This window comes from Canis aureus, chromosome X (genome assembly GCF_053574225.1).
Source record: "Canis aureus isolate CA01 chromosome X, VMU_Caureus_v.1.0, whole genome shotgun sequence".
Lineage (NCBI taxonomy): Eukaryota > Metazoa > Chordata > Mammalia > Carnivora > Canidae > Canis > Canis aureus.
The window spans coordinates 115088830-115109936 of NC_135649.1; the positions used below are offsets into that span (position 1 = coordinate 115088830).

Below are 21107 nucleotides of genomic sequence, written 5' to 3' on the forward strand. Positions count from 1 at the left end.
CCAAAATTTTTTTTTGAAGATTTTATTTATTTATTCATGAGAGACACAGGGAGAGAGAGAGAGAGAGAGGCAGAGACACAGGCAGAAGGAGAAGCAGGCTCCATGCAGGGAGCCCGATGCGGGACTTGATCCCAGGACTCCAGGATCAGGTCCTTGGCTGAAGGCAGGCGCTAAACTGCTGAGCCACCCAGGATCCCCTTAAAGATAGATTTATTTATTTATTTATTTATTTATTTATTTATTTATTTATGATAGACATAGAGAGAGAGACAGACAGACAGAGACATAGGAGGAGGGAGAAGCAGGCTCCATGCCGGGAGCCCGACGTGGGACTCGATCCCGGGACCTGAGCCAAAATTAAGAGTTGGACGCTTAACCTACTGAGACACCCAGGTGCTCCCACTTTGTTCAGTTCCTTAAAAACGCATAATTAAAGATAACTCACCCTGAAAGATTAACTAAGAGCCTGTATTTGAGGAAGGGTGGTACAATGGGGATTTTTCTTCCTTTCCTTCTGAAGGGACCTTTTTTTTAAGCTTGACTAGTTTCCAGTTATTCTCAGGTAAATTTCCTAAGGTGCCTCTTCAAGATTCATACCTGTAGCGGAGGGAGGATGCTATAAACTGGAGCAGAGGAACCACGGGGGTATAGAGGTGGGGGAAAGGGCCAAGGTTGGTTCCTTTGGGCGAATTGCATAAAGGGCACCAACAGGCAGGCATTCTTTGTCTTCTGAGTGGGAAGTAAAGATATAATTAATTCCTCTATTAATAATCACCTTAAGGGCCACCTGGGTGACTCAGCGGTTGGGCATCTGCTTTTGGCTCAAGTCGTGATCCTGGGGTCCTGGGATCGAGTCCTGCCTCAGGCACCCTGCAGGAAGTCTGCTTCTCCCCTTGCCTGTGTCTCTGCCTCTCTCTCTCTTTGTGTCTCTCATGAATAAATAAAATCTTAAAAAAAATCATCATCTTAATATATAAACTTCATCAAAACTTATTGCCCTTTGGCTTTTACCAAAGTTCTTTAAAAAAGTATTCTCCAAAAACCCAGTGTGGATGGCAATGTCTTTTACATTATAGACCTATTTCCTTACTGTATGTCAATCATATGCTCATGATGTGAAATGAAGCGTTTTTAATCAATCAAGATTTACGGCAATGGCAATTGGCAGATACTTCAGATGCTTCTAATTTGGCTGCATACTTTTAAAAAGTAGTTAAGGAATAGAAAACACTTAAAAATATCCATCTTAGCCTTTAAATGGCATCTAAACCTTAGAAGTCAAATATCATAACCGATATTTATAAAAGGAATTGTAAAAGGAAGACTAACGCAACCACAGCGTAATACAACCGTGTAGCCAAGAATATATGATAAATCTAAACAGCAGCTTAACATCAGAGCCATGAGTTCTAGTTACAAAAATTCTTAGACCTTGGAAAGAAGGTATAGCAAGCCAACTGTAAAGCTGGCCCACAATAACCTCTGCCTCCTGGTACTCACAGTCTATGACCAAGATGGTAGGCCAAGGCAGGCCATTTTGGTCTTGGACTAGTTTCCCTGGACTGAGGTGATCACTCCCACGGAGCTGGCAGCAGGACCTGAGATTTACTTCTAACAAATAGAATATGGCCCGAATGATGGGGTGTCACTCCCCCGACTAGATTATCAGGGCAGGTGACTTCCATCTTGCTAGTGACCTCTTTCTTTTGTTGGCTTTGATGAAGCAAGCTGCCCCGTGGGAGACTTCCTGCTAGGGGGGCAAGTGAGAACAGCCTTTGACCGACAGCGAGGGAGGAACTGGGTCCTGAAAACCACCGCGTGAGTTTGAGCCTGGAAGGGGATCCCAAGCCCGGGAGGGTCCCGTGGCCCTCACTGACCTCTAGACTGCAGCCTTTGAGAGACACTGAGCAGAGGACTCGGCCAAGCCTCGTCCGCGATCCCGACCAGAGACGCTAAGATCACAGAGTGTGGGACTCTAAGCCACTGAGTCTGGGGGTAATTTGTTACGCAGCAATAAATACCTAAGACAGAAGGGCAGTCGCTTCACATTTTTATTATGTTGGCGGGTCATGGCTTAACATCAGTTAGTATTGCTTAATGGAATCAACGTACAAATTGTTATACCGTGAATCGTTTTCAGTTAAGACCACGTTTTTCAGACTTTGCCAAAACAAGCCTTCCGCCTTGGGGTTGTCAGGCCATTGAAGGATGGAGCTCTTGCAGATCCTCTGCCGCAGCCTCAGATACTGAGAATGCTGTAACACTGGCTCCAGCAAAATAAATATGATCACATCCATATTCTCATCCATGAGCCGCTGCAAGGCCAAGTAGAACGCCGTTTTAAAGTTCCAGTTTTGGGCGTATTCTTTGGTTAAGACGAATATGGTTTTCTTGCTTTGGTTTATGCTCTGCATGAGGTTATCGATGATGGCTAATCCCGGGTCCCAATCTCTCTCCTCTAAACAGAGGAGCACATTTTTCCCTTCACTCTCTTCTAGGTGGAAGCGCAGCTCATTTATCACCCAGTCAGTAACAGAGGCATCTTTGGTGTCATAAGAAACATAGGCGTCGTAGAAAGTTTGGGACGTGGAAACAGACCTGTAGCCTTTTACCTTAGCCAAGCACACGTGATAGATAAACCAGACATCCCAGTAAAACCAATGGTGACCCAAGGCAGCCAACATGACGGTGACGGTGATAAAGGACGTGAAGATACACAGCACCGCCGCGAGGGTATCCGAAATACAAGTTGTTAGCTCCAGACTCACAATGCTCTTCCCCCTTTGATCCCCGGGACTAGAGCAGATGACGTCTGTCAACCTAGGGATGGTGACATTCAGATTTTCATCCATCCATCTTCGAAAATCTCCAATGTCGCAAGTACAGTCAAAAGGGTTTCTACCTAGTTCCAGAATGGCTAAACTGGTGTTGGTCTTAGTTTGCAGCGTGGATTTGTTGATCATCTTCAGCAGGTTGGAGCTCAGGTCGAGGTGAATCAGACTGCTGGCTTCGGAAAGAAAGCTGGCGGGCAGGTGGGAAATCCTGTTTCGGTGAAGTAGCAGCGTCTGCAGGGAAGACGTGAATTTGGAGAGGCTGTTGGTTATAGAGGACAGCCTGTTTCCACTCAAGTCCAGCACCTGGAGACGTGGAAACTCCTGGAGTAACGTCCAGTTAAAGAAATTTAAAGCGTTATTTTTTATGTACAGTTGGGTGAGACTCTGGGGCAGGTTCAGGAAAGCTTCGTTCGGGATGCGCCGGAGGTTGTTTAAGGATAGATCGAGCCGTGTCAGATTCCTGAGACGTGTAAAAATTTTCCAGTACTTGTCACCTTCGGCATTCCACAAAATGTCAAGGCGGTTTCCACTGAAAACTAATTCTTCCAGGGACACGCTTCTCAGGTCTTGCTCCGTTAAAGTGTAGATGCTGTTGTGGCTCAAGTTTAAGACTTTCAGTTGTGTTAAGTTTTGAATAAATCCTAGGCGGTGCGTCACCCCTGCTATTCGGAAGTAGTGTGCATTGTAGCTGAGATCCAGAACTTCTAACTCGGGCAGATCACTGAGCGCGTTGTCATCGTCAAAGTCTAGTCTGTTGTTTGTCAAATCCAAATATTTGATATGCGGCACCGCTGAAAATTCATTTCCATGTAACACTTGACCGTTGCCGTTCGAAGACAGATTTAAGCAGGCGATGTCATGAAAAGCTTCAAATTGCTCTCGCCCGATGAAGAAAATACTGTTCAGGCTTAAATCTAAGGCTTTGCCATAAACTGTACATTGTGGCTTTATTAAAGGATGGGTGTTATGATAAAAATTTGAGTGTGGGTCAAACTCCATATCCGCTGAGCGTGGCTTAAGGACATGCCTTTGAGAAGAGGAACCATTTACTTCATTCTGCCGGATATCATTTACCAAGGGTGATATTCTGTTTTCTGACAAGTAAATGATGGAGAGGTTGGGGAAATTTTGGAAAAGGGTAAAATTAATTTGCTTAATAAAGTTGACACCCAAGTTGATAGTCTTTAGATTTGAGAGACCCATCAGGGGCTCGAAGTCTCCCGCTCTAAGTTCCTGGAATACGTAACCTCTTAAGTGCAACGCCTGGAGCAACTTCAGGCTAGAAAAGTTGTGGGAAATATTAATATATTTGGGATATTTCGCCTTTACGTAGTTATAAGATAAGTCAAGTATTTCCAAGACGGGCAGCTTCGTCAAAAATTCCCCGGAGGCTATTTCGTCAACTAAATAATTGAATTCCAGATGCAGTACCTTCAGGTTACGCATGTTGTCAAACCACGTTGCAGGAATCTTCCGGAGGGAAGTGCTAGAGAGGTTTAGGTAGCGAAGCTCCGTCAGGGTTTGAAAAGCAAGAGGATGGATCTGAATTGAAGCGCCTCCCTCACAAGGTGTACAGGGAAATGGGGCATTGAAGCACCTCGGACAGTTCCCGCTTAAATCCAGGACTCTTAAATTTCTCAATCCCTTGAAATCTTCCTGACTGATGATTTTAATCTTGGCGTTGCTAAGATAAAGTTCCTTCAGGGAGCTTGGCAGTTTCGGGGGCACATGGACAAGCTTATTAAAGGACAGGGACAGCACCTCCAAATTCGTAAGACTTTCAAATGTTCCGTCTTCTATGTTGAAAGTTTTGTTGTTACAGTTGTTGCCAAAATAGCAATTCCAGCTCAAATAGAGCCTTTCCAGATTCGTGAGCCCAGACGTATTCTTTTTCGTTACCCAGATGATGTTGTTCTGAATCAGGCTAAGTTCCTTCAAAGACCCTGGCAAGCCAGCCGGTATTTGGTATAACTGGTTGTCTTCAAGGAGTAACTGGTTTAGGTTTTGTAGGTTGAGGAATGCCCCATCTGTGATATTCATGCCATTTTTGTTATCAGGATTTTCACTCAGGTGCTGTGGGTTGGCGTTGTGATTTAGATTGATCTTAGTGAGATTTTGCAGCCCGTGGAATGATTCGTTTGTTATGTGTGTGATGTAATTATCAGACAGGTCTAGCACTGTCACGTACTTGCCCACTGTTTGGGGAACTTCTTGAAGTCGACGACCGTTGCACTCTGCAATAACAGAGCCATTCTGTCTTCTCTCGTCACAAGGATAGCTTCTAGAATAATTTGCTTTGGTGACGAACTCATAGGAGTCAGAGATGAGCAAGAAAAGGCAGGTCAGAACCAAAGACCGAGGGCTCATGTTTTCCTAAGGAAAATCAAAAGTGGAAGCGCAACGTTAGAGTAGCAGTATTTACTACGCATTTCATGATGCGACTATCAGCGCTTCATCACACCGTGCATGCGTTTTGAAGTGTGAATTCTCTCAACAATTCAACAAATTTGGTTTGGAACAATTGAATTAAAAATATATATATATATATATTTTTACTGGAATTCGATTTGCCAACATATAGTATAACAATTGGATTTTTAAAATCTGTTTTTCTGGGGATCCCTGGGTGGCTCAGTGGTTTAGCACCTGCCTTTGGCCCAGGGTGTGATCCTGGAGTTCCAGGATCGAGTCCCACATTGGACTCCCTGCATGGAGCCTGCTTCTCCCTCTGCCTGTGTCTCTGTCTCTCTCTCTCTGTGTCTCTCATGAATAAATAAAATCTTTAAAAAAGTAAAATAAAATCTGTTTTTCTTTTTCACATATTTATTTAAATTCTAGTTGGTTCACATATCGTCTAATATTGGTTTTAGGAGTAGAATTTAGTGATTCATCCCTTACATATAACACCTAGTGCCAGGTTATGAAAATTGTTTGGAACGATTTTAATTTCTCGCTGCCTTCAGCTTCATGGTGCTCAAAGAAGTTGAAGATGGAACTATCTGAGATTATGTTGATGAGAAAGCCTGGGAAGCTTTTGCTTGCAGAGGCATTAATTGAGATGCCGCATCACTGTAGCAGGTCTGATGCTGGCCCGTGGCTGTGGTTCATCTAGGTCTGTAGCGCAGCAAGCTATAGATTCATAGCTTCAACCTATTAGCATAACTCTTGATGAAAGTTGGCCCGTCCCAAGTAGAGTTCAGATCCAGCTTTCATTATGGGGTCATCCAAGATCTCCAAGCCAGAGTCACCTCTAGCTCATCTACGTAGCCATCTCTCTACACAACCGTATCTCTTATTGCCATTCCCCCCAGTTTTTTCCTACCTCTCCGGTGGTGCGTCTCTGGATCTCTTATCTCCTCGAGTGACAAAGCGGACACCTTCTGTTGATAAGGATAACAGCGTATCAGGTAGTGTGCTCACCAGAAACATTTTCTCACCCGTGTTAATGCTCAGAGCAACACAATGAGGTGGGTTCTATGTTTTTCACATTTTGTGGGTGAAGAAACAAACCCAGACACTTTGGTGGCTTTCAGAAGGATAGAGCAGCCCGGGTGGCTCAGCGGTTTAGAGCTGCCTTCAGTCCAGGGTGTGATCCTGGAGACCCGGGATCAAGTCCCATGTCGGGCTCCCTGCATGGAGCCTGCTTCTCTTTCTGCCTGTGTCTGTGCCTCTCATGAATAAATAAATAAAATCTTAAAAAAAAAGAAGGATGATACACCGTAGAGCTGGATCCCAGTCATTCTGATTCCAACATCGTGTTTTAACCAGTAGCCATGATGCTACACAACCTCGCTTTGAAGTCTTCATGCCAGAACAGTGCCTCAATTGTAGACAGCACGCAACAAAAACTTTGCGGAATGCCTACCAGTGCTCACATGTCCCTTAGCAGATGAACATTGGCATGCATAGCTATTCTGTGGCTAATATTGTAAACTTCTGTGGGGAAGACGTGATGTTTCCTATTTTTATGCGGCCTCTGTAACACTTTGTAGTGCCTCACTTTCTGCAGCCCTCTCTCTTTTTTTTAAGACAATTTATTTATTTTTAAAGATTTGAGGGGATCCCTGGGTGGCTCAGCAGTTTGGCGCCTGCCTTTGGCCCAGGGTGCGATCCTGGAGTCCCGGGATCGAGTCCTGCATCCAGTTCCCGGCATAAATAAATCAAATCTTTTTTTATTCATTCATGAGAGACACAGAGAGAGAAGCAGAAACATAGGCAGAGGGAGAAGCAGGCTCCCTGCAGGTAGCCCGATGCGGGACTTGATCCCTGGACCCTGGGATCACGACCTGAGCCAAAGGTAGGCGCTCAACCACTGAGCCACCCAGGCGTCCCTCCGCAGCCCTCTCAACGGAGGGCTCAATATATTACTTCTGGTAGTTATACAATGCAATAAACAGATTAGTGTGATTCGTTTGATGAGGGTCATGGTCAACTCTCAAAATCTTATTTCACTGGGCATGGAAACCAACCTTCACTAAATTGTACTTTTCACTAGAGCACAACTCACATCCTTATTGAGAGTGAAGCCAGGTAAGTGCTTCCTCTTTAAATCCTTCTAAAGTTGAGGGTTAATGAGCTAACAGTCACTGTCATAGCCTTGGTAGTGAATAGTGATATTCTGGGGATCAGTGATCACTGCCAATTCATCGCACTCGAGGAAGAGCCAGCTCCTGATGAGATGAAAATATATAAGGTGAACCAGAACCCCCAGGCATTTCCAGTTACTTTCAGTTATTTTCAAATACAGCACAATCTAGGTGCCGCTACTTGATGTTTTACTAGAAGAAAGCCCTGCTTTACCTGGTTTGGTAGGCAGAATTTTAAGAGGGCCCCTCTGGCCTTTGCCCCCTCGCACTACTGGTGTAATCGTGCTATGTCACTGTGGCAAAAGGTTGATTATCTAGATGGGCCTAATTTAATTGTATGTGCCTCTAAAAGCAGCGAGTTTTCTCTGGCTCGCAGCAGAAAGGAGAACCAGAGATCAGAAGCAGGAGAATAATTTGACTCTTGCGGACTTAAAGGTGGATGGGGCCGCTGACGGGGAATGCAGGCAGCCTTTAGAAGCCGAGAGTGATTCTCTGCTGACACCTTGCAAAGAAATGCCCCCTCTCCCATCCTACAACCACAAAGAACTAAAACTGACTGACACCCTGAATGCACTTGCAAATGGATCCTTACTCGGAACCTGGAGAGAAGAGTCCAGCTTGGCCAGTATGTTGATGTGAGCCTTAGGAGATCTAGAGCAGAGGACCCAGGCAAGCCCACTCAGACTTAACCTACAGAAATTTGAGCTAATAAATGCGTATTGTTTAAAGCCTCTAATTATATTAATTTGATATGTTAAATTTGAGTTTGTGATCTTCCAGTGGAGATGTCCAGTAGGCAGTTACATATATGCCCCTTGGGCTCAGAGGAGCCTCATGGACGGATGAATTTGGGAGTTGTGGCAAGTGTACACCATAAAGGATATTCCACATTTCTGTTCCATCAACAACGATTTTCTCATCTTTTTTTCCTAGTAATTTTATGATTTCACTTTCTTACACTGAAATATTTATCTCACTGGGATTGTTTTGGCTTAAAACATGAGGTACAGGGACGCCTGGGTGGCTCAGCGGTTAAGCATCTGCCTTCGGCTCAGGGCGTAATCCCGGGGTCCTGGGATCTAGTCCCCTATTGGGCTCCCCGCATGGGGCCTGCTTTTCCCTCTGCCTGTGTCTCTGCCTCTCTCTGTGTCTCTCATGAATAAGTAAATAAGATCTTTAAAAAAAAAAAACAAAACAAAAACATGAGGTGCAGACTCACAATATTTTTTTCTCAACAGAGACCTGGTTGCCCCAACACTGTTTATGTATTTATTTTCACCGAGGTATAGTTGACACTCAGTGTCACATTAGTTTCAGGCACATAACCTAGTGATTCGATACCTCTGCACCTCATGCTCTGCTCAGCACAGGTGTGGCCCCCACCTGCCACCACACAGCGCTATTACAGTACCTCTGACTGTACTGCCTGCGCTGTACCCTTCATCCCCGAGGCGTACTCATTCCCTACCTGGAAGCCCGTATCTCCCATTGCCCCCTTCACCCATTTTTCTCATTCCCCACCACCCTCTCCTCTGGCAACTACTAGTTTGTTGTCTGTATTCCTAGGTCTGCTTCTTTGATTCGTTCTTTTTTTTTTGTTTGTTTTTTAGATTCCACAGATAAGTGAAATCATACAGTATCTGTCTATGACGTATGTCATTGAGCATAATGCCGTCTGGGTCCATCCACGTTGTCACAAGTGGCAAGATCTCATTCTTTTTCTTTAAATTATATCACAATAGCCTTTTTTAAACAAAATATTTAATTTATTTATTTATGGGAGAGAGAGAGAGAGAGAGAGAGAGAGGCAGAGACACAGGCAGAGGGAGAAGCAGGCTCCATGCAGGGAGCCCAACGTGGGACTCGATCCCTGGTCTCCAGGATCACGCCCTGGGCTGAAGGTGGCGCTACCACTGGGCCACCCGGGCTGCCCAGATCTCATTCTTTTTTATAGCTGTTGTGTGTACACTACATCTTTATCCATTCATCTATCGATGGACACTTAGGCTGCTCCCACATTCTGGCTATTGTGAATGAGGCTGTAATGAACATAGGAGTGTGTGTATTTTTTTGAATTCGTGCTTCCATTTTCTTTGGATTCATACCCAGTAGTGAAATTACACCATATAGTGTTTCTATTTTTTAGTTTTTGAGGAACCTCCAACAGTATTTTTCGCAGTGGTTGTACCAGCACCAATTAACATCGCCACCAACAGGGCACAAGGGTTCTCTTTTCTCCACATCCCCCTCAACATGTCTTTTGTGTGTGCATTTTATTTTAGCCATTGTGACAAGTGTGAGGTGAGATCTCATGGAGGTTTTGATTTACATTTTCCTGAGGATGAATGATGGTGAGCATCTTTTCATGCGTCTGTTGGCCATCCCTATGCCTTCTTTAGAAAAATGTCTATTCGGGTCCTCTGCCCAATTTTAATCAGACTATTTTTTTGGTGTTGAGTTGTATAGTTCATGCATTTTGGATAGCAACCCTTTATCAGACAGACCCTTTGCAAATATCTTCTCACATTCAGTAGGTTGCTGTTCTGTTTTTTTTAATGCTTCTTTTTTTAAATTTTTATTTATTTATGATAGTCACAGAGAGAGAGAGAGAGAGAGAGAGAGGCAGAGACACAGGCAGAGGGAGAAGCAGGCTCCATGCACAAAGAGCCCGACGTGGGATTCGATCCTGGGTCTCCAGGATCCCGCCCTGGGCCAAAGGCAGGCGCCAAACCGCTGCGCCACCCAGGGATCCCAGCTGTTCTGTTTTGTTGATGTGTAACATCATTTGAATAATTTTTTGCTCACCAACTTGATATACTCCTTTTATCATATACTAACTTTCCTGTATATTTGTTTTTTTTTAAAGATTGTATTTATTTATTCATGAAAGACAGAGAGAGAGAGAGGCAGAGACACAGGCAGAGGGAGAAGCAGGCTCCATGCAGGGAGCCCGACGTGGGATTCGATCCCGGGTCTCCAGGACCACATCCTGGGCCGAAGGTGGTACTAAACCGCTGAGTCCCCCGGGCTGTCCACTTTCCTGTATATTTGGGTCTATTTCTAGACTCTCTGCTTCATCAATCTGTTCATCATTCATGCGCTAGCACCGCATGTTTTAATAACTACAGTTTGAGGGGATGTTATATCTGATCGGGCAAGTCCTGCTCAGTGTTCTCCTTTGGTGAACGGATTACTCCTATTAGACGGTAGAAATTACGGTGGAGAGGGGCGCCCGGGGGCTCAGTGGGTGAAGCATCTGCCTTCGGCTCAGGTCATGATCCCGGGGTCCTGGGATTGAGGCCCGCATTGGGCTCTCCACTCTGCGGGGGGCCTACTTCTCCGCCCCCCTCTGCCCACAGCTCCCCCTGCTTGTGCACTCTCTCTCTCCCTCTGTCAACTAGATCAATAAAACCTTAAAAGAAAAAAAAAAGGAAATTATTATGAAGAGAAATAAAGACAGGGAAGAGGTTGGTTATGTAGACTGTCCGTCGATTGGGATTTGTCTGTTGGTTTTCTCATGATGAAACTGGGGTAATGGCTGAGGTAGTGCTTGTCAGGTTCCTGCTCTAATTTTTAATTATTAATTAATTAAAAAATTCAAAATTAATGTTTAAAAGGGCCCATGAGGAACAGATGGCAGGGTAAGGCCAGATTGGAGACTCTTCCCTTGGCCTGCTAAATAGCTGTGTTGGTAGGAGTGGCATTTTTAGGTAGTTCGTTGGGCAGGTCCAGAGGACAGAGCTGCCCTGTGTGGCCTCAAGTTAAGGCCTCCACGTCTCATTTCAGAGGCCAAGGCCTCTCCTACAACAATGAACAAGTGAGCAGAAAAGCCTCTAGGGGGCACTGGAGACCAGGAGGAGAACTTGTTGAACTCCACTGGGTTTTTTTGTTTTGTTTTGTTTTGTTGTTTTTTTCAGGATGAAAATGGCCTCCCAGAGAGTGAGGCAGCTTACAGTAGATGTCGGCCAGGGAAGGGATCAGGACATCCCGCAGATCTGTGAGCAAGGAGCTCGAGGTTCCTAGCTCCACCCTTCCACGAGTCCAGAGTGGACAAGCTCCATGTAACCTCAATTTGAAGAGAAACACAAGGCGGGGCAGGGTGGGAAGTGGTGGGCAGGCTGCTAGCCTGGGGGTTGAGGAGAAAACCTCCCCCCGTCAGCCTCTCCCTCTGCCTCAGGTCCTCTCTCAAAGTGCTGGGTGAGGCCCAGGGGCCAGGCCACTTGGCAAGGCCCTAGCTCGCTCGTCCAGCTGGAGCTGGAGGGGGGGGCAAGACCCCAGCAGGAGCAGCATGACCTCCCCAGCCGAGCCCCTGGCTCCCAAAAGTCTGTGGCTCCAGAAGCACCTCCTGGGGAGCCAGATCCCAGGCAGGGCGAGAAGGGTACCCGGGACAGTCAGGCCTCACTCAGGTGTCGTCGACGAGCCAACACATCCAGCCTGGCAACTCTGCAAGGAAAATAGAGAAATGGCCACTCGCCCCCCCCCCCCCAAAATAGAGAAATGGCAACTTGGCAAATAAAATCGAGGGCGCAAGGGGGCAATTATGCAAGTAACACAGAAAGTGCAACTATGCAAATAAAACCGAACCTGAGACAGGGAGGAGAAAGGACGCGCACTTCTGCTGCTGTTTGCCTCTCCCGCCCTGGCAGGTCAAGGCCCCCACTAAGGGAGAGTAAGGACCGGGTCCCCCCCCCCACATCTGCGAAGGCACATCGACAGAGAGCACCTGCAGCAGACAGCACCGAGCCCCGCCCTCCCCACCCTCCCCATCCTCCTCACCCTCCCCATCGACCTCATCCTCCCCATCCTCCCCATCCTCCCCATCCTCCTGATACTCCCCACCCTCCCCATTCTCCCCATCCTCCCGATACTCCCCACCCTCTCCATCCTCCCCATCGTCCCCATCCTCCCTATCCTCCCCACCCTCCCTATCCTCCCCATCCTCCTGATACTCCCCACCCTCTCCATCCTCCCCATCGCCCCCATCCTCCCTATCCTCCCCACCCTCCCTATCCTCCCCATCCTCCTGATACTCCCCACCCTCCCCATCCTCCCCATCCTCCCCATCCTCCTGATACTCCCCACCCTCCCTACCCTCCCCATCCTCTCCATCCTCCCCATCCTCCCCACCCTCTCCATCCTCCCCATCGTCCCCACCCTCCCCACCCTCCCCATCCTCTCCATCCTCTTGATACTCCCCACCCTCCCCACCCTCCCCATCCTCTCCATCCTCCCCATCCTCCCCACCCTCTCCATCCTCCCCATCGTCCCCATCGTCCCCACCCTCCCCACCCTCCCCATCCTCCCCATCCTCCCGATACTCCCCACCCTCTCCATCCTCCCCATCTTCCTCCTGCACCACCCCTGGCTCTGGGAACTCTGCCAATGTCCCAGCTCATGGACACTCCCCTCTAGCACCCCAGCAGGAAACCGGAGCTTCTCCCTGGGAAAATGAACAAGCACGGTAGCAGGGCTGTGAGTGCCAAATTTAAGGGGGCACCCCAAAACTTAGTCATCAAGGTGAATGCTAGTCTAACAACTTAAAATCTCTCATGGGCTAAATATTCAACATTTTAAATAAAGATGGGCACCTGGGTGGCTCAGTGGTTGAGCATCTGCCTTTGGCTCAGGGCGTGATCCTGGGGTCCTGGGATCGAGTCCCACATCGGGCTCCCTGCATGGAGCCTGCTTCTCCCTCTGCCTGTGTCTCTGCCTCTCTCTCTTTCTGTGTCTCTCATGAATAAATAAATTTTTAAAAAATCTTTCAATAAAGACAGAATCCAACCCTGCACTTGTGAGGCACCACTTCACTTGCCTCACCCTGAGCCCAGCTGTGGTTCCAAAAAAACTTTATTCACCAAAACTGGCAAAACTAGTCTGCAGGCTGGGCTGTAATTTGCCAGTTTGATTTTTGAATAGCAAATAGCACTATTAAAATATTGCTTATCTTGATTACGGAGCTTTTTGGCATCCTCCCTTCCTTAAATTTTGCACCTGGATGAGCACCTCAACTCGCCTCACCCCAGCCTCAGCCCTGCACCAGAGAAAAGATCTATGATCACGTTGGCATAGTCTGACCAAAAGCGACTCACAGCCATTCATCTTGGGCACAGACTCATCCGTTGGGAAGTCTTGTCCTTGAAATCGGAGCTCGTAATCAGTTATTTGATGCCCCACGCTTGAGTATGAAATAACAACCAATACCAATCACCTGAGCGATTCACCGAGCATGAGAAAAATCGATACAAGCAAAAAGAAAAAAACAATCAGACACAGCTATTGATCGAATGAGGCCTTCTGGTGCCCAGGATAGTGGTTTACGGTTTATTTTCTTAATGCAGGTCCTGTCTTGCACGCATTCTCAGTCCCCTCTCTGCAACTCTGAAATCCTAAGAAATCTGAGCACCAGAAGACTACATTTTTGTTTCTTTTATAACATATTTGGCAGCAGAACGTGACCTGAACTGACCTAAGGCTACTGTCACCTGTATTTCCGTACTTAGCGTGAGCATTCTTGTTTCACGGCAGAAACAGCCACGTGCCTGACCTGGACCCCTTGGAAGTGTTTTATAATGTATCGTGTGGGGAGCATGTCATCTTGCTGGAATGTGAATTCTGAATTCGGACGCCCTGCTGGCCTACAGGTTTCAGATAAGGGACTGGGGATCAGTACTTAAACCTCCTGGGCGCCCGGGTGGCACAGTTGGGTAAGTGCTCGACTCTTGGTTTCGGCTCAGGTCACGATCTCAGGGCTGTGAGATGGAGCCCCCGAGTCGGGCTCTGCGCTCCGCTCCGCAGGGAGTGTGCTTGTCCCCCTCCCCTGTCCCCTGCCTCTCCCCCTGCTTGTGCTCTCTGGCTCTCCATCAAATAAATAAAATCTTAAAAAAAAAAAAACTTAGGGGATCCCTGGGTGGCTCAGTGGTTTAGCACCTGCCCTTGGCTCAGGGCCTGATCCTGGGGTCCCGGGGTCGAGTCCCCCATCGGGCTCCCCATAGGGAGCCTGCTTCTCCCTCTGCCTGTGTCTCTGCCTCTCTCTCTCTGTGTATGTCTCTCATGAATAAATAAATAAAATCTTAAAAAAAAAAACAACTTAGATCTCCTTCCCTGGGGACATATTAGTGATTCCTGAGTTTCCCTTGGCATGTGTGGTAAATCAGCAAATCGAATGTGGTTGTCAACAGGGCTGAGCTATGACTTTCATGGCACTTGTGGGCTCCTTCCTCCATTAAAAAAAAAATAGTAAAAGATTTCTCTAATGACTGTTTTGGCGTAAAGCCCCACACAGTCTGGGCTGGATTATGTTACTTTCCTGATTGTTTTATTTTATTTTGTTTTATTTTATTTTATTTTATTTTATTTTATTTTATTTTTTAAAAGATTTTAAAAGAGAAGCAGGCTCCATGCAGGGAGCCTGACGTGGGACTTGATCCCAGGTCTCCAGGATCAGGCCCTGGGCTGAAGGCGGTGCTGAACCACTGAGCCACCCAGGCTGCCCCACTTTCCTGATTTTAAAGAAAACAAAACGTCTCCTTAAAGTGTCACGGGTCCCAGGCCCTGTGCCTTCTAAGAAGAGCTCTCCAAAGAGAAGCCAACCCTGGTTGTCAGTGCTGTCGCCCTGGGGCTCAGATCAGGCCCAGGGGTGAGGTGGGGAGATACCCGCTGGCGGAAAGAGAAAGGTTAGAGCGGAGCTGACCGGTGGGGGACCCGAAGCCAGCAGAGGTGGCAGACAGGGATCAGAAAAGGAGAGTGTGGTGGCTTCAGTTATGCCCCCCAAACACATGCTGAACTTTTTTTTTAAGATTTTTATTTATTTATTCATGAGAGATGCACAGAGAGGGGCAGAGACACAGGCAGAGGGAGAAGCAGGCTCCGCGCTGAGCAGGGGGCCCAATGTGGGACTCAATCCCGGGACCCCGGGGTCATGCTCTGAGCCAAAGGCAGACGCTCAGCCTCTGAACCCCCCAGGGATCCCCACACGCTGAACTTCTCTGTACCTGTGAGTGTGACCTCACTTGGAAGTAGGGTTTTTAGAATTGGAATGGAGTCGGGGCGCCTGAGGGGCTCAGTGGGTTGAGTGTCTGCCTTCGGCTCATGTCTGGGGTCCTGGGATCGAGTCCTGTATTGGGCCCCCTGCTCAGCACGGAGCCTGCTTCTCCTTCTCCCTCTGCTCCACCCCCTGCTTGTGTTCTCTGTCTCTCTAAAAAATAATAAAATCTTAAAAAAAAAACAAAATGAATGGGATGGAGTCAAAGTGAGGTCCTGCTGCTTTAGGGTGCAGCCTAGTCCGGTGACTGGGGTCCTAAGAAGGAGGGGACGTTGGCAAGGAGCACCGAGGACTGCCGGCCACCTGCCGGCCACTGCGGGGAGCCAGGAGCAGGGCCTGGGACCCTTCCCCCTGAGCCACCAAGAAGGAACCAAGCGTGCTGATAGCACCTGGATCTTAGACTTCCGGCCTCCAGGATGGCCAGAGCACCCGGTGCTGTGGTTCTGGGCCACCAAGTTTGTGATGCCTGTCACAGAGGCCCCAGGAAACTAAGAGGGTGAGAACGGGTGGCCGGTGACCCCACCGCCCAGACACAGTGCAGCGGCCCGAGGAGGCCCTTGGTGCACACGGGCCCGGGGCTCAGTGCCCTGCACAGCCCCGAGGACGCCCGAGGCAGCGTGCTCTGGATTCTCACTGGGAACCCCCAGAAAAAGTCAGGACCCGTTTGTTTCTTTAAAGAGAGCCTATGACACACACACACACTCACACATGCACACACGCACGCACACAGAAATCTGTTTAACTTCCCCTCCCTGCCAGAGACAGCTGTTGCTAGCTGTAGAGGAAGCGATTTCACAACCGTTTTCCTATTTTCCGTGCGTCCTCAGGTCTTTGGCTGGGGCCGTGGCACACCACAGGCCACACCAGTCCCTCGAGTTCCGAAAGATGCACACGACACAACAAAAAACAACCTGCCTTGGTCCTCCCTCAAATCTGCCTTCCGTGCTTGGATGCCAGGGGACGCCACAACCACAATTTTCAAGGCCCAGCGCCCTTTCAAGGCTCAGAAAAGTCCGCCTTGGCTGGGGACACCCCCAGAAGCCGTCCTGTGGGCCGAGGGTCGTGCGTAGGACAGAAGCTGAACGTGCTGGGTGCAAAGGGAGCGCTCCCCACTGGGCGGTGCTAAAATAGATCCCGCTGGTTTTCCTGCACAATTTCACAATCTAGGGCAAAAATCGCCTGCGGGGGTTCCGGGTGGGGGCCGAGCCTGCCTTCCTGAAATAAAACAGCTTTTTATCTTTCCACATCCCTGTCCTAGGCTGCAAACGGCCTTTCGGCAATGATGCCCCCTTTCCTCGCCCTCTGCCTCCCAACATCTCCCGAGTTTACTCCTTTCTCAGGATGGGTCCCGCTGGTAACCCCTAGCGCTGCAGTGTCAAGAGAACCCATTGATTATAAAACGTGATTAATCCCCCCAGGTGACTTATTTCCCTGTTTGGGCAGGTGTGCCGTGGCATTCGACCAGACCTGATTTTTTTATTTTTTTATTTTTTAAATTTTTGCCAAACTGGACATTTTTCTAACTTCTAACAGGTTTTGATTCGTTTGCAGTTGACTCTGTGGACCACTGAGGCATCCTGGCAGTCAATGAATAAAGAAACGGTTGACAGGATTTGTCACCTCGGATAAAACGTATAATTAATCAATGGATTTTTTATTTTATCCATCCCAAAGCTGACGGATCCGCTCACAGCTTTGGAGGCAAGAAGATACCACTACTGCATCAAATGCACATGTCCAAAAAAAAAAAATACTAAAAAATAGTGAAAGGGAATAAAGGGGAAAGGAGAGAAAATGAGTGGGAAATATCAGTGAGGGAGACAGAACAGGGGAGACTCCTAACTCTGGGAAACGAACTAGGGGTGGTGGAAGGGGAGGAGGGCGAGGGGTGGGGGTGACTGGATGACGGGCACTGAGGGGGGCACTAGACGGGATGAGCACTGGGGGTTATACTATATGTTGGCAAATTGAACACCAATAAAAAATAAATTTATAAAAATAAAAAACACACACACAAAAAAAACAAAAAACAAACGCACACGTCCACAATGAGATGGGTCCTGATTTCCTATATGTTGAAATATGAAAAATCATGCTATTTGAATTCCTGGAAGTATAGGAGGGAGAACGTGGTGAGTGCTTTACCAGGAAGCAAACACTGGGAGCTGCGCCAAGTCACACATTTTTGTATTTAATCCTCCTAAAACTCAGGGCGGCAGGTGCTACTCTAAGCCCTCATTTTACAGACGGGGAACCTGAGGCTCAGAGAAGCCGATCTCCCCAAGGTCACTCAAATGGGACGTGGCAGGGCTGCAGCCGAGCCCGGGCACCCCGAGTGGTTAGCAGATGGGTGGGGCTGGAGGCAAGCAGCTGGTTGGCAATGCTCTGGTTTGGATTATCCACAGGGACCTCCCGGCCACACCTGGACCTTCAGGATTCAAATGCCGGGAGTGGATTTTCCACCTTGCCTTTCTGCACTGGTCAGTCTACCCCTGGGGCACTTCCAGATTCTCTGGAATTCCGTAGAACCACCGGAAGCCTACTGACTGGAGACATAGGCACCCACGAGGAGCTCTTTGTTACCCTCGGCAAAGTCAGCACGGCCTGTACTCGCTCCTGCCGACCCAGAAGCCGCGGGTTACGCGTCCAATTTACTCTGCATTATAGTCCTGAAGGGTCATAAATTGGAGATAAGACCTTAAACAGCAGCAAATCCCGCAGCTCTGTTTAATAACCCAGCTGAAGTCAAGACATTCCATTGGAATGATGATCCCCCCAGTAGGCTCTGGCCGTCACCCTAAGATGCCCTTATAAATCACATCCAGCGGGTTTTCAAAGACTAACCATGAGTAACAACATGTTCCCCCACGAGACACACCCCACATCCCCTAAGTCTGGTTTCCCAGGGGCCTGCCTTCCGTCCCCCCCACCCCCCACCCCCACCACACGCAGTGCTGAGGCTTAGCACAGGACAGGATGAGAAGCAGCCCCTGGAGGAGAACGAGCGAGCGTCACCCCCTGCCTCGCCCTGAACCACAGCCCTGGCTTTTCAGCTAAGGCACGCTTGGAGCCTTCATTTCACCTTCTGAAATCAAACCAAGGGGCTAATAAGTGAGCTCCGGGTCTTCTGGAATCTTCTCACCCCCCTACAAAAGGACTGTGCTCTTTTAAGCAAAGGACCAAAGGAGCTGGTCGGGTGCTGTCCTAAGGCAGTGGCTCTTGGGCTCACGTTGAGAAAGCTGTGAAGCTGAGAAGCTACGAACGGCTAGGCCCAGCCCTCGACATTCTGATTCCTTCAGTCTGGGGGGTCCCCGGTGATTCCAATGTGTAGTCAAGCCTCTGAGGTCAAAGGACCTTGCCAGGGGCCTGTGAGGTCCTTCACCTCTACCTAAGTCACCGGTGGAAGGGAGGCAGGGCATGTTTCCACGCTGAGTTTGATTTTGTTATCATTCCATTTTCACTTTTTTATAATACAGTTATATTGGCTGGGGCTCCCACAGCGGCTGACAAATACCTAGTAGAAACTGGATAACTTCGGGACGCCTGGGTCCGCGGTTGAGCGTCTGCCTTTGGCCCAGGACGTGATCCTGGAGTCCCAGGATCGAGTCCGACATCGGACTCCCCGCATGGAGCCTGCTTCTCCCTCGGCCTGAGTCTCTGCCTCTCTCTCTGTGTGTGTCTCTCATGAATAAATAAATAAAATCTTAAAAAAAAAAAAAAGAAAAGAAACTGGATAACTTCAATCCCAATTCCACATGTGTCATTGGCCCTGGCGGGCCACCACAGTCAGTTCATAAAGCATCATAAAAATTCAGTACAGACTTCGTCTCCTTTCAAGATCTAAAACGGGCATTACATGGATTTCAAAATTAACTCCTTTCGGCCACCAACAAGAGTGGAATCTCGCCATTTGCAACCATGTGGGGGGGGGGCGGTAGAGAGGATGATGCTAAGTGAAATAAGTCAGAGAAGGACAAATACCATATGATCTCACTCATTTGTGGAATTTAAGAAACAAAACAGATGAGCAAAGGGGGTGGGGAAAGACAGAGAGAGAGAGACAAACCCAGAAACAGACTCAGCTACAGAGAACACACGGGTGGTTGAGGGGGGTGAGGGGAGAAGTGAAACAGGTGATGGGGATGGAGGAGGGCACTTGTGATGAGCACCGGGTGATGGATGGGAGCGCTGAATCACCGCATTGTACACCTGAGCTTAATATTACACCGTAACCTTAACTACCTGGAACTAAGATCTTTAAAAAAAATAAAAAAGGAAAGAAAAAGAACTTCGAAAACTTAAATATACACTAAATGGCTGTAGAAGTAAATAACTCCAAGAACTTTAATAAGCACTGACTGAGCATGGAAACATTATAAGGTAAATTTTGGATGAGAGTCTCTTGAAATCAGACTTTTTAACTGCTCTCAAATCTCAGAGTTTTTTGTAGAAAACACATCTTAAAATCGTCAAGTTTGTGTTTCCATCTGACAGTTGTCGGCAATAACAAAAAACTGACCCCCTGCTAGGTCTCAACACTCAAGCACACAACTGCAGAAATGGTACCACGTTTACTCAAAAATCCTGAACAAGAAAAGGGGCAACTAATATTGAACATTAAGCTCCTACGAGTCTCAATTTCAGGCTCCGCCTAGGCCCTCGCAAGCGACTGGCGCATGTGAGATCAGAGTTTGCCCTTTTTAATTTAGCTTAATTTAATTTTTTTTTTATAGAGGTAGCAAAGGAAAAACACTTCTCCCACCCACTTGGCTTTCAACTCTTTGGTTCTAGAAGAGAATATTGCTTCCTGCACGACCGGAGAGTCATAGTCAACTCCTGAACCTGGAATTTGCTTGTTGTCCTATTGGAATTAGTAAGATCGCTTACTAGGTTTGATTTTCAAAACCTACTGCACATGAGGCCACTCGGCCCACATTAGGGGTTGCTTCAATACTTAACCTTTTTATGCTTGTGGCCCCATCCGTCCCTTTCTGTGTCCACACCATTTGCTCCCAAACCACATTTCGGAGTCGGAATCAGGTATTTTGTTGGAAAGCTTTGTTAAAAGAATAGGGGCGGCTTACCGAGCTTCTGTGGTCCTAAAGTCTCATCCCGTCACCTGCAGCACCGAGGGGGGCTGTCCTCTGGGCGGTAGGTGCACTCAGGGAAAAGAAACTGGCCAACTTCCTGAACTCGGCTGCTTTACCATCAGCGGAACCTAGCACGTGGTTTGCAGAACTTTATGTGAGAAGAAGGGAACTTGTGATTTCTTAACTGTTGCCAAATCATTTATTGACTGTGCTTTCAAATTTCAAAACTGAAATTCACGGGGAGGGGAGAAAGTTATTTATAAAATAATTTGAGTAAGTGATACAAATATAACGCATATGGGGTTGGGTGTGTGTATGTGTGAGTTTGTGTATTTTGGGGTGTATGTCGGGGGGTGGGGAGATGGCTGCAAGGATCCTCACCAAAATGTTAACATCGGGGTGGGGGGCGCCGGGGTGGCTCAGCAGTTGAGCGTCTGACTTCGGCTCAGGGCGTGATCCCGGGGTCCTGGGATCTAGTCCCGCATCGGGCTCCCCACAGGGAGCCTGCTTCTCCCTCTGCCCGTGTCTCTGTCTCTCTTTCTCTTTGTGTCTCTCA

At 47.9% G+C, this 21107-nt stretch overlaps 1 protein-coding gene across 2 annotated transcripts; it reads right to left on the reverse strand.

Annotated features, from left to right (window-relative positions):
- Positions 1-2037: 2037 nt before the first annotated feature.
- Positions 2038-20699, reverse strand: TLR8 (toll like receptor 8). Of its 2 annotated transcripts, XM_077889531.1 has the most exons (3): positions 20546-20699; positions 6157-6214; positions 2038-5207 (listed from the first exon to the last, which is right to left on the reverse strand). In XM_077889531.1, exon 3 carries the CDS (start codon positions 5199-5201, stop codon positions 2085-2087), a length of 3117 nt encoding a protein of 1038 aa, XP_077745657.1. In that variant the 5' UTR covers positions 5202-5207; positions 6157-6214; positions 20546-20699; the 3' UTR covers positions 2038-2084. The 2 variants fall into 2 exon arrangements, with proteins under 2 accessions (XP_077745657.1, XP_077745658.1); XM_077889532.1 differs by lacking the exon at positions 6157-6214 and having other exon boundaries at positions 20546-20678.
- Positions 20700-21107: the final 408 nt, after the last annotated feature.